This window comes from Panthera pardus, unplaced genomic scaffold, assembly GCF_024362965.1.
Source record: "Panthera pardus isolate Hobbes unplaced genomic scaffold, ASM2436296v1 HiC_scaffold_8, whole genome shotgun sequence".
Classification (NCBI taxonomy): Eukaryota; Metazoa; Chordata; class Mammalia; order Carnivora; family Felidae; genus Panthera; species Panthera pardus.
In genome coordinates this window covers 51,693,372-51,706,192 of record NW_026527013.1, presented here as the reverse complement: position 1 = coordinate 51,706,192, position 12,821 = coordinate 51,693,372, and the positions used below count along the sequence as shown (strand labels likewise).

At 46.3% G+C, this 12,821-nt stretch overlaps 2 protein-coding genes across 6 annotated transcripts in view; one reads left to right on the top strand and one right to left on the bottom strand.

Moving 5' to 3' along the window:
- Nucleotides 1-12,821, bottom strand: part of OGG1 (8-oxoguanine DNA glycosylase) — a 44,603-nt gene that overhangs the window by 3,623 nt on the left and 28,159 nt on the right. The window contains exon 9 of one of the 2 annotated variants that reach the window (XR_008420490.1): nucleotides 5,957-6,829. The exons of the other annotated variant lie outside the window; for it this stretch is intronic. The gene's annotated coding sequence lies outside the window, so the exon portion shown is untranslated. Of the gene's footprint in view, nucleotides 1-5,956; nucleotides 6,830-12,821 lie in introns of those variants that run through there. 2 annotated transcript variants of the gene reach the window in all.
- TADA3 (transcriptional adaptor 3) lies at nucleotides 48-12,381 on the top strand. 4 transcript variants are annotated; one of them, XM_019428239.2, is made up of 9 exons: nucleotides 57-456; nucleotides 1,832-2,064; nucleotides 3,395-3,645; nucleotides 3,765-3,870; nucleotides 5,386-5,527; nucleotides 5,621-5,724; nucleotides 6,936-7,045; nucleotides 9,344-9,529; nucleotides 11,874-12,381. In XM_019428239.2, the coding sequence occupies exons 2-9, from the start codon at nucleotides 1,858-1,860 to the stop codon at nucleotides 12,064-12,066; spliced, it is 1,299 nt and encodes a 432-aa protein (XP_019283784.1). In that variant the 5' UTR covers nucleotides 57-456; nucleotides 1,832-1,857; the 3' UTR covers nucleotides 12,067-12,381. The 4 variants fall into 4 exon arrangements, with proteins under 4 accessions (XP_019283786.1, XP_019283784.1, XP_019283783.1 ...); XM_019428238.2 differs by having other exon boundaries at nucleotides 57-630; XM_019428240.2 differs by lacking the exon at nucleotides 57-456 and adding an exon at nucleotides 1,534-1,556.

Here is a 12,821-nt window from a genome sequence, read left to right as displayed (position 1 = left end):
GCTGTCTTTCCCCATAGTCAGGCAATGGTGCAGCCCGGCCTCAGGTTGGGCACCATATTAGGACAAGGCGAGGCAGAGGAGCTCTTCGTTCCTTCCGGTTCCGCGCCCCTATCTTTTCTCTGGGCCCCTCCTACCTGAAGCCCCTGGGGCACGGCGGAACTAACTGCCGGGCTAAGATCTCGGCTGCCGAGCCCCGCCCCCAGCCTCCGGCTGTTCCCCAGAGTAGGCCCGAGGCATACCCCCGCCCCCATCCCACCTGCAGTGGGCTCGCTCGCGGCCTGCAAACCCTTCCCCGCAAGCCATATTGGGCTCTCCCTCGCGTCTCCCACCCGCGCGTCTTCTGCAGGGGGCCCGCCCCTAGCCAGTTCCGGGGCGGTTGCTCCCACCAACCGGAACTCCCCAACCCCTCCCGCGGCCTGGGGGCCGTAGGAGGCTGCAGGAGGCTGCAGTGAGGAGGTAGAGGGGGTAGGGGCCGCGTTAGGGGGTCCCTGGAGGACGGGGACCCTGAAGGCGAGTCACTGGGGCGACCCACGGGAGGGGCCAGACATTAAACAGGCGCACTTCTGTGTCAGGCACTGAACTGGGCTCTTGACGAGCATCCTCTCTTAATCCTCAGAACATCCCGGGGAGGTAGGTACTATTGTGATCCCCATTTTACAAATTCAGACTTCTTATGGGGAAACAGACTCAGATTTCTTTTGTCCCCATTTTGTAGATGGGAAAATCGAGACTCAGGAAGGTTAAAAAACATAATCAGAGCTATGTAAATAGAAAATGGTAAAAGGCTGGGCTTGAACCCAGGTATGTCCTGTTTATCAGCCCACATTCTTTTTTTTTTTTTTTTTTTAACTTCTTAATGTTTATTTTTGAGGGAGACACACAGAGCACGAGAGGGGGAGGGGCAGAGAGAGAGAGAGGGAGACACAGAATCCGAGGCAGGTTCCAGGCTCCAAGCTGTCAGAACAGTGCCCAACCTGGGTCTTGAACCATGACCCTGGAGATCATGACCAGAATCAAAGTCAGACGCTTAACCAACTGAGCTACCCAGGCACCCCTTACCATCCCACATTCTTTTTTTTTTTTTTTTAATTTTTTTTTTTAACATTTATTTATTTTTGAGACAGAGAGAAACAGAGCACGAACGGGGGAGGGTCAGAGAGAGAGGGAGACAGAATCTGAAACAGGCTCCAGGCTCTGAGTAGTCAGCACAGAGCCAGACGCGGGGCTCGAACTCACGGACTGTGAGATCGTGACCTGAGCCGAAGTCGGACGCTTAACTGACTGAGCCACCCAGGCGCCCCAACCATCCCACATTCTTAACCACTGTCAGGGGCAAAGAGAAGGGACAAAGATGGGAAGGGGTGAGACAAGGAGAGGCTGGGAGGCACAGAGAACATTAACAATGTAAGAATGGATGTTTGGAGTTCAGGGGCTTAGCAGAACCCAAGTGGAGAACAGAAGAGCATCAGAAAGACAGGGCATAGTATATCATGGTAATTAGTGACACAGACTCAAAACTACCTGGATTCAGATTGCATCTTGGTAAACTTGGGCAGGTAAAATCCTTGGAGTCTGAGTTCCCTTATCTGTAAAGTGTAGGTCACCATTGTCCCTCTTTATGGGGTTGGGTGAGGAATTGATGAGAAACCAGTAAAACGTCTGCCCTTAGCTTAATGCACAGTAAGGGCTCTCTGAGTAGGAGCTGTGCCATTGACCTTGTCAATAGGGTACTGAAGCCTGGCTTTCCCCTTGAAACTGTCCCTAGATGGAGGGAGCTCTTCGACTTTTCTTCTCCCATTTTATCTCCTATCCATGGCTCTCTTCTCTCCAGTTCCACAGGGTCCCGTATCCTGGGCCATGAGTGAACTGAAGGACTGCCCCTTGCAGTTCCATGACTTCAAGTCTGTGGACCACCTGAAGGTTTGTCCACGCTACACGGCAGTGCTGGCCCGCTCTGAGGATGATGGCATCGGCATTGAGGAGCTGGACACTCTGCAGCTGGAGCTTGAGACCCTACTTTCCTCTGCCAGCCGGCGCCTACGGGTTCTCGAGGCTGAAACCCAGGTGATACCCTACAGAGAGGATATCACCAGGGTGGACTGTGACAAGTGATGGGATGGGTCATTGAGTTAGCCCCACCAGCTGAGGCCTTGAGGTACAGGAGCTTAGAGGGGTGAGGAGAGGCCTAAACTGGGCTCGGGTGACATGTAGAATACACAAGAATGTGCACAATCCTCATAAATTTCAAGATTTCTAATTTACTGACCTCCGAACCCCCATTATGTTTTGGGTGCTAGTCATTAGAAGTAATTATTAGGACACTTCTGGTCTTCAGGGAGTTTGCCAACTAAAGGGAAAGGGAGGTCAGACAAATACAGGTGATGTTGGTTATGGTTAGAAGTACTAAAGGAACGGGACTGAGGAGACCTGTATTTGAATCCTGGCCTAAGCACTTGCTAGTGTTGCTGTTTCCTAGCTGTATGATTTTGGGACAGTTGCCTCCTATCTCTGAGCATCAGTTCCAAATCTGCAAACAGGGATGAATCATAGGAGGTACCTCAGAGCTTTTGTGAGGATTAAAAGAGATACTTTTGCAAAACATCGGTTGATGTCTGACCCTGAGTATTTCAAATGTTATTTGGTACTACTCTGATCATTTCTGTTGACAACATAAATATCCCCTCAGCCCCGTGGGCCAGATACTATGCCAGATCCTGGGGAACAGAGATAGTTAAGATAAGTTTTCTGGTCTCCAGTAGCTTATAGTCTAGTTGAAAAGACAAGGTATCCTGTTCATTCCAGGTTGACCAAACAACACAATTGGGCCTGCAGTGGAGGTACAAAGTGTCAGAGACACAAAGAGGCCTTTTTAATTGGAGCTCAAAGGATGAATAGTTAACTTGTGATCCCTGAAAGTGCACTGAAGCTTTTTGATCAGGGCTGTGGCATAATCAGTTGTATTATAGCTTCTAAGAAGCTGGGTAACTGATGTCGAGAAGGCTTCCCAGTTGTGGTGACATTTGAAGTGAAGGTTTGCTGGGAGGCTTGTTTGCATTCCCCCAAAAGTTACCACCAGCATATTCCAGTGCTAACATGCACTAGGGCATGATCATTTGTTTGACCTAAACACTGTAAGTGGTTTGGGTGATACAGAGGTGAGTCAATACAGACAAATGAATGGAATGATGACAAGTATATGAATAAAGTTCTGTGAGGCAGGCACAGAAAAGGAGCTGAGTTTTGAAGGATGCTTAGGAGTTTACTAAACAGGAGATGGGTAAATAAAAAGACCTTGGAGTCTTCTCAAGTTCTAGATCCTAATTCTTCACTAGGAGAAAGAATTGTCCTCTCATTTCCTTTCTCCCTCTCAGTGACAGTCCTCTGTAAATTTCAGATCCTCACTGACTGGCAAGATAAGAAAGGTGATCGCCGATTCCTGAAGCTGGGTCGAGACCACGAGCTTGGAGCTCCCCCCAAACATGGGAAGCCGAAGAAGCAGAAACTGGAAGGAAAAGCGGGACATGGGCCTGGCCCTGGCCCCGGACGGCCCAAATCCAAAAACCTTCAGCCCAAGATCCAGGAATATGAATTCACTGATGACCCAATTGACGTGCCACGGATCCCCAAGAATGATGCGCCCAACAGGTTCCGGGCCAGAGAACATAGAGGGGCCTTTGGATTCAAATAGTAAAGGCTGTGGAGGGGTCTGGGACTGAGGCTGGTGGGACAGGAGATTCCCATTCAGGATCTGCTTCTCCCTGCAGGTTCTGGGCTTCAGTGGAGCCCTACTGTGCTGATATTACCAGTGAGGAGGTACGCACGCTAGAAGAACTACTGAAACCACCAGAAGATGAAGCTGAACATTACAAGGTAGAAACATTGGACCTTAGTAGACATGGTGACGAACTAGAGGACTTGAGAAGTGCCTCAAAATCAAAAATCCCAAAGTCATGTATCTTTTTCCTTCCCCCACCCTGCCCAACCTCCTATCTAATGCATTAACCCACCCAGGCACCCTGGCTCTAATTGTCAGCTTTCTTCTTGCATTGTTTCCTCTCTATACCCTCCAAATGATCACCACATACATCCTAATGGATCTCCTTCAGTAAGGCTGTTCTTTGTACCAACATCTCCATCCCCTCTGCTTTTTTTTTTTTTTTTAACGTTTGTTTATTTTTGAGAGAGAGAGAGACAGAATGCGAGTGGGCAGAGAGAGAGGGAGACACAGAATCTGAAGCAGACTCCAGGCTCAGAGCTGTCAGCACAGAGCCTCAGTCGGAGCTTGAACTCAGGAATGGTGAGATCATGACCTGAGTTAAAGTCAAACGCTTCACCAGCTGAGCCACCCAGGTGCCCCTCTGCTTTGATTCAAGACTTCATCAGTTTTTGTCCAAGTGGTGTCAAGACAGTTCCCTGTCTCCAAAGGGACTTTTTTTTTTCTTTAGTATGTAAAAGTTAGGTTTCTTATGATGTAAATAAAACAGTTTCCATCAAAGAAAATGTAGAAAATAAGAGAAGTGTTTGGGAGAACTCTCCCATAGTCCAGCTGTCATGATCAGATGTGACACAGCCCTGTTCCCAGGCCTCCTCTGGCTCCTCTTTGGCACAAGATCGATTCCAAGTAGTTTGGTCCTTGGTGACACAGACCCACCACCCGTCTCCAGTTTCCTCAGTCATTCCCCCTCCTCACTGCTGCATTTACCAGCCCCAACAAGCACCTTACCCTCACTCTAGGCCCACACAGGATCCTTGCTGGTCTCTGGGCCTCTGTACATGCTCCTCCTTTTCCCTTGGCAAACTAGCTCATCCTTCAAAGCACTGATCTCTTATCTCCACCAAAATGCCTTTGCAGATTGCTTGCAGAAAATTTCTCTTTCATGTGCCACAGCACCTTGACCTACCTCTAGCACATCAGTTCTTTGAATTTTTAAAAAACTTACTTGAAAAAGAAAATTTATTTGAAAAGGTAGTCCATATAGGCAGTAGTAAATTCAAGTAATACAAAAGACGATTTCCTCTCCTGACCCTAAGCTTCCTAGTTCTTTCTAGGGACAATAGCTGTGACTTGAGATGGTCCGTGTACACATACCATTCTGCACCTGTATCTTGGAAATTTTCCATACTGGCCCCTGTGTGTGTCTTAGTTCATTATGTACCTGTCTCCCTTACCAGACTGTAAGCATATAGATTTTTATCTCCTTTGTTTCTTCCCATCTACGCAAAGCATAGGCCTCGGCCCTGGGGTAGGTACTTGGAGACAGATAAGTGAAGGAACGAATCATGAGCTTTTTGGCATTGCCCAAAGTGCGCAGAGAGCCCCTACCAACCCCAGGCATGGCTTGCCAGTGTTTACCCTTTTTGGGCCGGGTGGCATCTCCCCACCAGATCCCACCCTTGGGGAAGCACTACTCCCAACGCTGGGCACAGGAGGACCTGCTGGAGGAACAGAAGGATGGGGCCCGGGCAGCAGCCGTGGCAGACAAGAAGAAAGGCCTTATGGGGCCACTGACCGAACTGGACACTAAAGGTAGGCCCCTCGCCTTCCTGCCCACACCAGGCCAGGACTTGAGTTCCTAGAAGAACTTAGCCCACCTGTGTACCACTTCTCTGTCTACTTCAGATGTGGATGCCCTGCTGAAGAAATCTGAGGCCCAGCATGAACAGCCCGAAGATGGGTGCCCCTTTGGTGCTCTGACGCAGCGCCTCCTACAGGCCCTGGTGGAGGTGAGCATCCTAACTCAAGACAGAATTATGCATGCTTTCTGTTTTAATGTTTTATTTTCTTTTGAAGTATATCACATATTTATAAAGGTGCAGAGATAGTACATGTATAAATTGATAAATTTTCATATATGAGCACACATGTATATATAGCCTAACAGAAACAAAGCTTGCCAATATCCTACACAACCCTCTCTTGTGTCAACCCCCCCAGTCTGTAACCTGTCCCAGAAGTAGCCACTATACCACAGTTACTTTTGCTGAATGTTGGCTAAGGGCTGACCCCTGTGCAAGGGGCTTTCCACGCATCCTTTTGTTGGAGGCAAGGACAGCGGTTTGCTCCATGTTACATACTAGAAGATTGAGGCTCAGAAAAAGGAACTGTTTGGTTGGAGTCATGCAGCTAATAAACAGAAGCAGGATTCAAACCCCAGATACAGAGTCCCTTTCTTTATGCCCACTATCTGGCCCTTAGGCACATCCTTTCACCTCACTGAGCCTTAGTTTTCTCCCTGGCTCAAACACAGTAGTGTTTTTCTCTCTCGTGTAACAGTCTGGGGCCACGTGTTCCAGGTTGGCTGAGGTGGGGGAGGGGAGAGATCTCATCCCCACCCCATCAGACAAGGACCCCGTCTGTGATGGTTTTGCCACCCTAAACCTGCTCTGCACAAGGTCATTCTGGGTATGATTACTACTCCAAGCCCACAGAAAAAGAGCAAGGAAGAATGTGTGAAGGAAGGTTTATGGGGTTTATGGCCATGACTGGCTGTGGCTCTTATCTCTTCTGATCGCTTTCCACTGGAGAGAGTTTGTCACATGGCCACATCTGACCACAAGGAAGTCTGGGAAATGTAGTGTAGCTGGACAGCCAGCAGCCTCTGTCACAACATGCTTAACATACATTCCAAACGCTTAACAAACCTTGGCTCTTCTCTTTACTGTTGTTGAGTGTTTTCTCATTGCTTTTCTGTGTTGTCTTCTTTTGGTATCAGTAAAAAAGAGGCATTTCTAAAATGATCAGAGCTTCCTGGAATCAGTTTGGGAAGGCTTCCAGAGCGATGGGAGCAATGAAAGAATATTTCTGGTCTGTGAAGACTGAAGACTCTGACTGTAGGTCAGGGAGGAGCAAGAAAATGGAAATATTACAGCTCTTACTCTCTCCCTCCCATTTCTTTTTTTTTTTTTTTTTCTGTCCCACTTCTGTGTTCTTCTAGGAAAATATTATTTCCCCTATGGAGGACTCTCCTATTCCTGACATGTCTGGGAAAGAATCAGGGGCCGACGGGGCAAGCACCTCTCCCCGCAATCAGAACAAGCCCTTCAGGTGAGTGACAACCCTGTCCACATTCCTACTATCTGGTCCCTGCTTCTGTTGACTTCTTTTATCCTAACATGGGAAGGTCTTCATTAAGAGAGGTTGAGGGCATTTAGATGAAGCCCAATGAAAGTTTCACATGTGCATGCTGGCCCAGCATTTCTGCATGCACAGACTTAAGTACAGGTTGTTCATCATAGCCCTGTTCATACCACAAACAACCTAAATGTCCAACTGAAACGGATTGTTTGGCTAAATTGATATAACTCCATATGGTAAAATTACTTATAACTACTAATCGTTTTTGAGAAACACAGTTAATTGACATGAAAAAAGGTAAACACTAAAGTGCTAAGTGAAGAAAAAGTTGTAGCACAATACAGTTTGATCCTGTTTTTACTCAGCGTATATTTAAATGTGTGTATATAGAAAACTAGAATAATATAAAAGATAGGAAATGACATGAGACAAAATCTGGGATATAGATAGTAAATAAATATTATATAACAAAATATAAACATATTTAAAAATTTTTTAAGTTCATTTATCTTGAGAGAAAGAGTACAAGCAGGGGAGGGCCAGAGAGAAAGAGAGAGAGACAATCTGAAGCAGGCTCCACAGTGACAGCATGGAGCCGATGCGAGGCTCAAGTTTACTAGCCACAAATTCGTGACTTGAGTGAAACCAAGAGTCAGACATTTAACTGACTGAGCCACCCAGGCACCCCTAATAAAACACAGTTTTATATGTGGAATGTTAATAACAGCAAAATAACAGTAATGTGTATAATAGTGACGTAAATAATAGTGGTTATCTCTGAGTTGTTAGCATTATAGGTTTTTCTAGATTTTTTTACAATTCACATGTGTTGGCCTATGTTTGAAATAAGACCATGTCTGTCTGTATTTTTTCCAAAATATTGAGAAAAAATTGACATACGTCCTTGTATAAATTTAAGGTATACATGTACAATGTACAAAACGTACATGGTCTGATTTTACATGTGTAAATTACGTGTGTTGTGAAATGATCACCACAACATGTTCAGCTGACATCCATCTTCTCATAGACACAATAAAAAGAAAATTCTGTGATGAGAACTCTTAGGATTTACACTCTTTTTTTTTTTTTTTTTTTTTTTTGAGAGAGACATTGGGAGCAGGGGAGGGGCAGAGAGAGGGAGAAAGAGAGAATCTCAAGCAGGCCCCACACTGTCAGTGCAGAGCCTGATGTGGGGCTCAAGCTCACGAACCGTGAGATCATGACCTGAGCCAAAACCAAGAGTTGGATGCCTAACTGACTGAGCCACCCAGGCGCTCCAGGATTTACACTCTTAACAACTTTGTATATAACATAAAACAGTGTCAGCTACAGTCATATTATATCCCAGTGTTTATTCATAACTAGAAGTTTGTAACTTTTGACCACCTTCCCCCAATTCCCTTCCCCCCACCCTCCTCCTCTGGTAATGAAAAGTCTGATTTCTTTCTATGAACTTTTTTTTTAGATTTCACATATAAGTGGGATCATACTGTATTTGTTTTTCTCTGACTTATTTCACTTAGCATAATGCGTTCAGAGTCTATCCATGTTGTCACAAATGGTAGGATTTCCTTGTTTTTTTAAGGCTGAATAACAGTCTATTGAATGTGTGCATTGTGTGTGTGTGTGTGTGTGTATATATACATTCCACAACTTCTTTATTCATTCATCCATTGATGGACATTTAGGTTGCTTCCATATCTTGACTATTGTAAATAATGCACCCCCAGTGAACATGGGGGTGCAAGATACCTTAACTAGGGATATTGAGCATCTTTTCACGTATCTACTGGTGTTTTGTATATCTTCTTTGGAGAAATGTCTGTTCAGGATATTTGCCCATTTGTTAATTGGGCAGGTTTATTGCTTTTGAGTTATATGAGTTCTTTATTTTTGATATTAACTAATCAGATATATGGTTTACAATATCTTTTCCTGTTCCGTAAGTTGTCTCTTCACTTTGTTGATGATTTCTTTTGCTGTGCAGAAGCAATTTGTAGTTTGATGTAGTCCCACTTGTTTTTTATTTTATTGCCTGTGCTTTAGGTGTCACAGCCAAAAAGTCATTGCCAAGACCCATGTCAAGGAGCTTTACTCCTAGGTTTTCTAGGAGTTTCAGAGTTCCAGCTCGTATCATTTTCTCTATATTTTTATACCTAGATAGATAGGGAGTGCCCAAAGAGAAAGGAATGTGTCACTAGCCTTGGGAACCTTTCGGGTCCCCCCTCTAAGCTGGCCCTGGAGCTAAGTGCTACCTTCCTGTAGTGTACCACATACCAAGTCCCTGGAGAGCCGCATCAAGGAGGAGCTGATCGCCCAGGGTCTGCTGGAGTCTGAGGACCGCCCCGCAGAGGACTCGGAAGATGAGGTACTCGCAGAGCTGCGCAAACGGCAGGCCGAGCTGAAGGCGCTCAGTGCCCACAACCGCACCAAAAAGCATGACCTGCTGAGGTTAGTGTGGACGGGATGCACGGGCCTGGGAGTGGCTGAGAAGGCTTTGGTCGCTGCTGGTCACCTTCTGGGCGCTTTACAATAGGCTTCCCTGGGAGGGCCTCTAAATCACCAGGAGAGCCTTGAAAAAAATATTGCCAGATACCACAGACTCTAAGGCTTAGACATCTGTGATTTATTTATTTACCTACTTATAATTGTGAAAGAAACACATGAAATTGACTCTGTACCATTTTAAAAAGTACAGTTCAGTGGTATTACCTATATTCACATTGTTGCATGGTTTATTTTTTTAATCTTTTCATGCTTATCTTCTTTTCCTCTAACATTTTTATGAAAAATTTCATAAACACAGAACATCTGAAGGAGTTGTATGGTAAACGCCAATATACTCTGTACCTAGATTTATCAACTGTTAACATTTTGTTGGACATCCATGATTATTATTGGCTCTTCACTGGAAATTGCCTTGTTTTAGGATCAGTTCTTTAAGAAATTAGTCAGAATATCTTTCATTTCATTTTGACTCCCATCCATCTTGCCCTGCATTGGTCATGACAAAAGTATAGGTGATCTCTGGAGGGAGATTATGGTAGTTGTTGCCCTTTTTGAGGGGAGGTAGAGAAGTCGTCCAACTGAGTCTCCTTGCTTCTCACGAGCAGGTGTATGTCTTTGCCTCACAGAGCCACAACAGGGCAGGGCACACGCATTTGGCCAGCTCTGCCTGTCTCTTACACGTTGTACTGGGGGCTAGGAAGAGGGACAGCAAAGGGCTTGTGGTCTACAAGTGGGTAATTGGTAAAGAGGTGCACCATTAAAAGGAGGGGGAACTGCTTGGTGACAAACTGCTAAGGGAGTGCTTAAGGATAAGGGTTACTGAGTGCCTGCTGTGTGCCAGGGACTTTATTTACACCCTCCTGTTTAATCTGGACTACAGTCCAGGGGGTAGGTGGTATTTCACCTCTTTACTAGATGAGGAAGTGAAGGGCCAATGAAGTGAGTACTCTGCTGAAGGTCACACAGCCAGTCAACAACCAAGCTGCCACTTGAGCCCAAGGCTGAATGCAAAGCCTCTTTCTAGTTCCCTTTCATGCAAGGACAAGAAGAGGAAAAATAACAGATGAAAGAGATACTGAGTGGGGTGGAGAGGAGAGAAAGATTGAATGAGAGGGAGAAACAAAGATGTGCAGATATAGAAGTAGTGGACACTGGGGTGCTTGGGTGGCTCAGTCAGTCAAGCGTTCAACTCTTGATTTCGGTTCAGGTCATGATCTTGCGGTCACAAGATTGAGCCCCACGTCCGGCTCAGTGTAGAGGCTGCTTGGGACTCTCTCTCTCTCCCTATTTCTCTGCCTCACCCCCACTCGAGTGCGCACGCGCTCTCTCGTGCGCTCTCTCTAAATAAATAAATAAATAAACAAACAAACAAACTTCTCGAGCACCTGGGTGGCTCAGTTGGTTAAGTGTACAACTTCAGCTCAGGTCATGATCTCACAGTTTGTGGGTTCAAGCCCCGCGTCGGGCTCTGTGCTGACAGCTCAGATGGTGCTTTGGATTCTGTGTCTCCCTCTCTCTCTGCCCCTCCCCCGGTCATGCTCTGTCTCTCTCTGTCTCAAGAATAAATAAAACATTAAAAATAAACAAATAAACAAACTTCTAAAAAAGGTAGTGGACAGTGAAGGAACTAGCTTGGGTTGTTAGAAGCCTAGAATCCAGTCCTCAGCTCTGCTATTGACCAGCTCCAGGGCCTTAAGCAAGGTATCTCCTACCCTGAGCAGCAGCTTCCCCTTCTGGAAAATTAACACGTTGGACTAGATCGCATCTCTAAGCCACCTTCCAGTTCCACCAACAGTGGAATTGATAGGTCAGATTTCATTTACAGGGGTTGGTTTGGCATCTCACCCACTCAGGCTGCCTAGACCCTTAGGTTGCTCTGGAATTTGGATACTGAAGTCAGCAGGTCTTCTGCTAACACTAGAATACCTTTTAAAGATGATTGCGTGGAGCCAGCCTGCCTTAATTCAGATCTCCTACTCACTAGCTGTAGGATTTAGGAGTGTTTTTTATTCTCCTTGACCTCTGTCATCACTGGTAACATCAGGATAATAGTACCTACCTCACAAGGCTGTTATGAGGATTAACTGTGCTGACATATTTGAAGGGCTTAAGGTAGTAACTAGCACATAGTATCGTAGAAGTGTGGTTCAGTAACTTTGCTTTTTGGTATGAAACAGCCCACAGGAGTGCCATCCTGGGGTGGTAGGTGGGTTCAGTCTGGAAGAGGGAGAGGGACCCACTATGGAGGTGGGCTTCCCATGACACCTTGGTTGGCTGGTCCCTACAGGCTGGCAAAGGAGGAAGTAAGCCGGCAGGAGCTGAGACAGCGGGTCCGCATGGCAGACAACGAGGTCATGGATGCCTTCCGGAAGATCATGGCTGCCCGGCAGAAGAAGCGGACCCCCACCAAGAAGGAGAAGGACCAGGCTTGGAAGACTCTGAAGGAACGTGAGAGCATCCTAAAGCTGCTGGATGGGTAGACTTCACCCCTGCCTCAGACTGTCTTCCCCTGGCCTGGGGGAAGGAGGGCTAGGGAGCCCACTTCTTTCCTTGGCCTGCCGGAACCCTAGGCCTGTGACTGCCTGTTAATGTCAAATGATGACAGTCTGTAGAGGTCTGTGGCCCTTCCCTGAAGTTGTTGGTCTAGCTCTGTACAACCAGGACATGGGAGGCCCTGTTGGGCTGGCCTGAGGCCTACTCTGTGCTTCCCCCTCTTTACTATCCCCCACTCCCTCCCCTCTTTCCCTCAAGGACTTCTCCCTTGTGGTTTTGTAAAGTGCAAACCTAAAAGTAAAGTGACTGCTGTGGTTTTTTTTTTTTTTTTAAAGTATCCCAAATCTTTGAATGTCTGTTAACTACAGGTTAGAAAAGAACTGGTGTGAAAGAAAGAAAAAAAAGAAAAGAAAAGAACTGGTGTGGGTGGCAGGGGAGGGCATGCTTGGTGGCTCTCAGCCTTTGGACACTCACCCATGTCATTCATTCAGGAAGAGCTCTCAGGGTACTTGTGGCTGCAAGTAACAATACCCTCAGCTCCAAGTGGATTCATAACAAGGAAATGTGTTGGTTTGGGGCTTGGTGGTCCTGGGGCAGGATGGCCTCCAGGGTTGGCCAACCCAACATCTCAACAGGGCCATGAAGGGTCCAGGTTATCTCTGTACTGCCTTCTATGATGTCAGCTTTTGCCTAAACTGAATTTTCTTCCAGCTGTGCAGCCAGTAGCAGTCAACATCCAGCA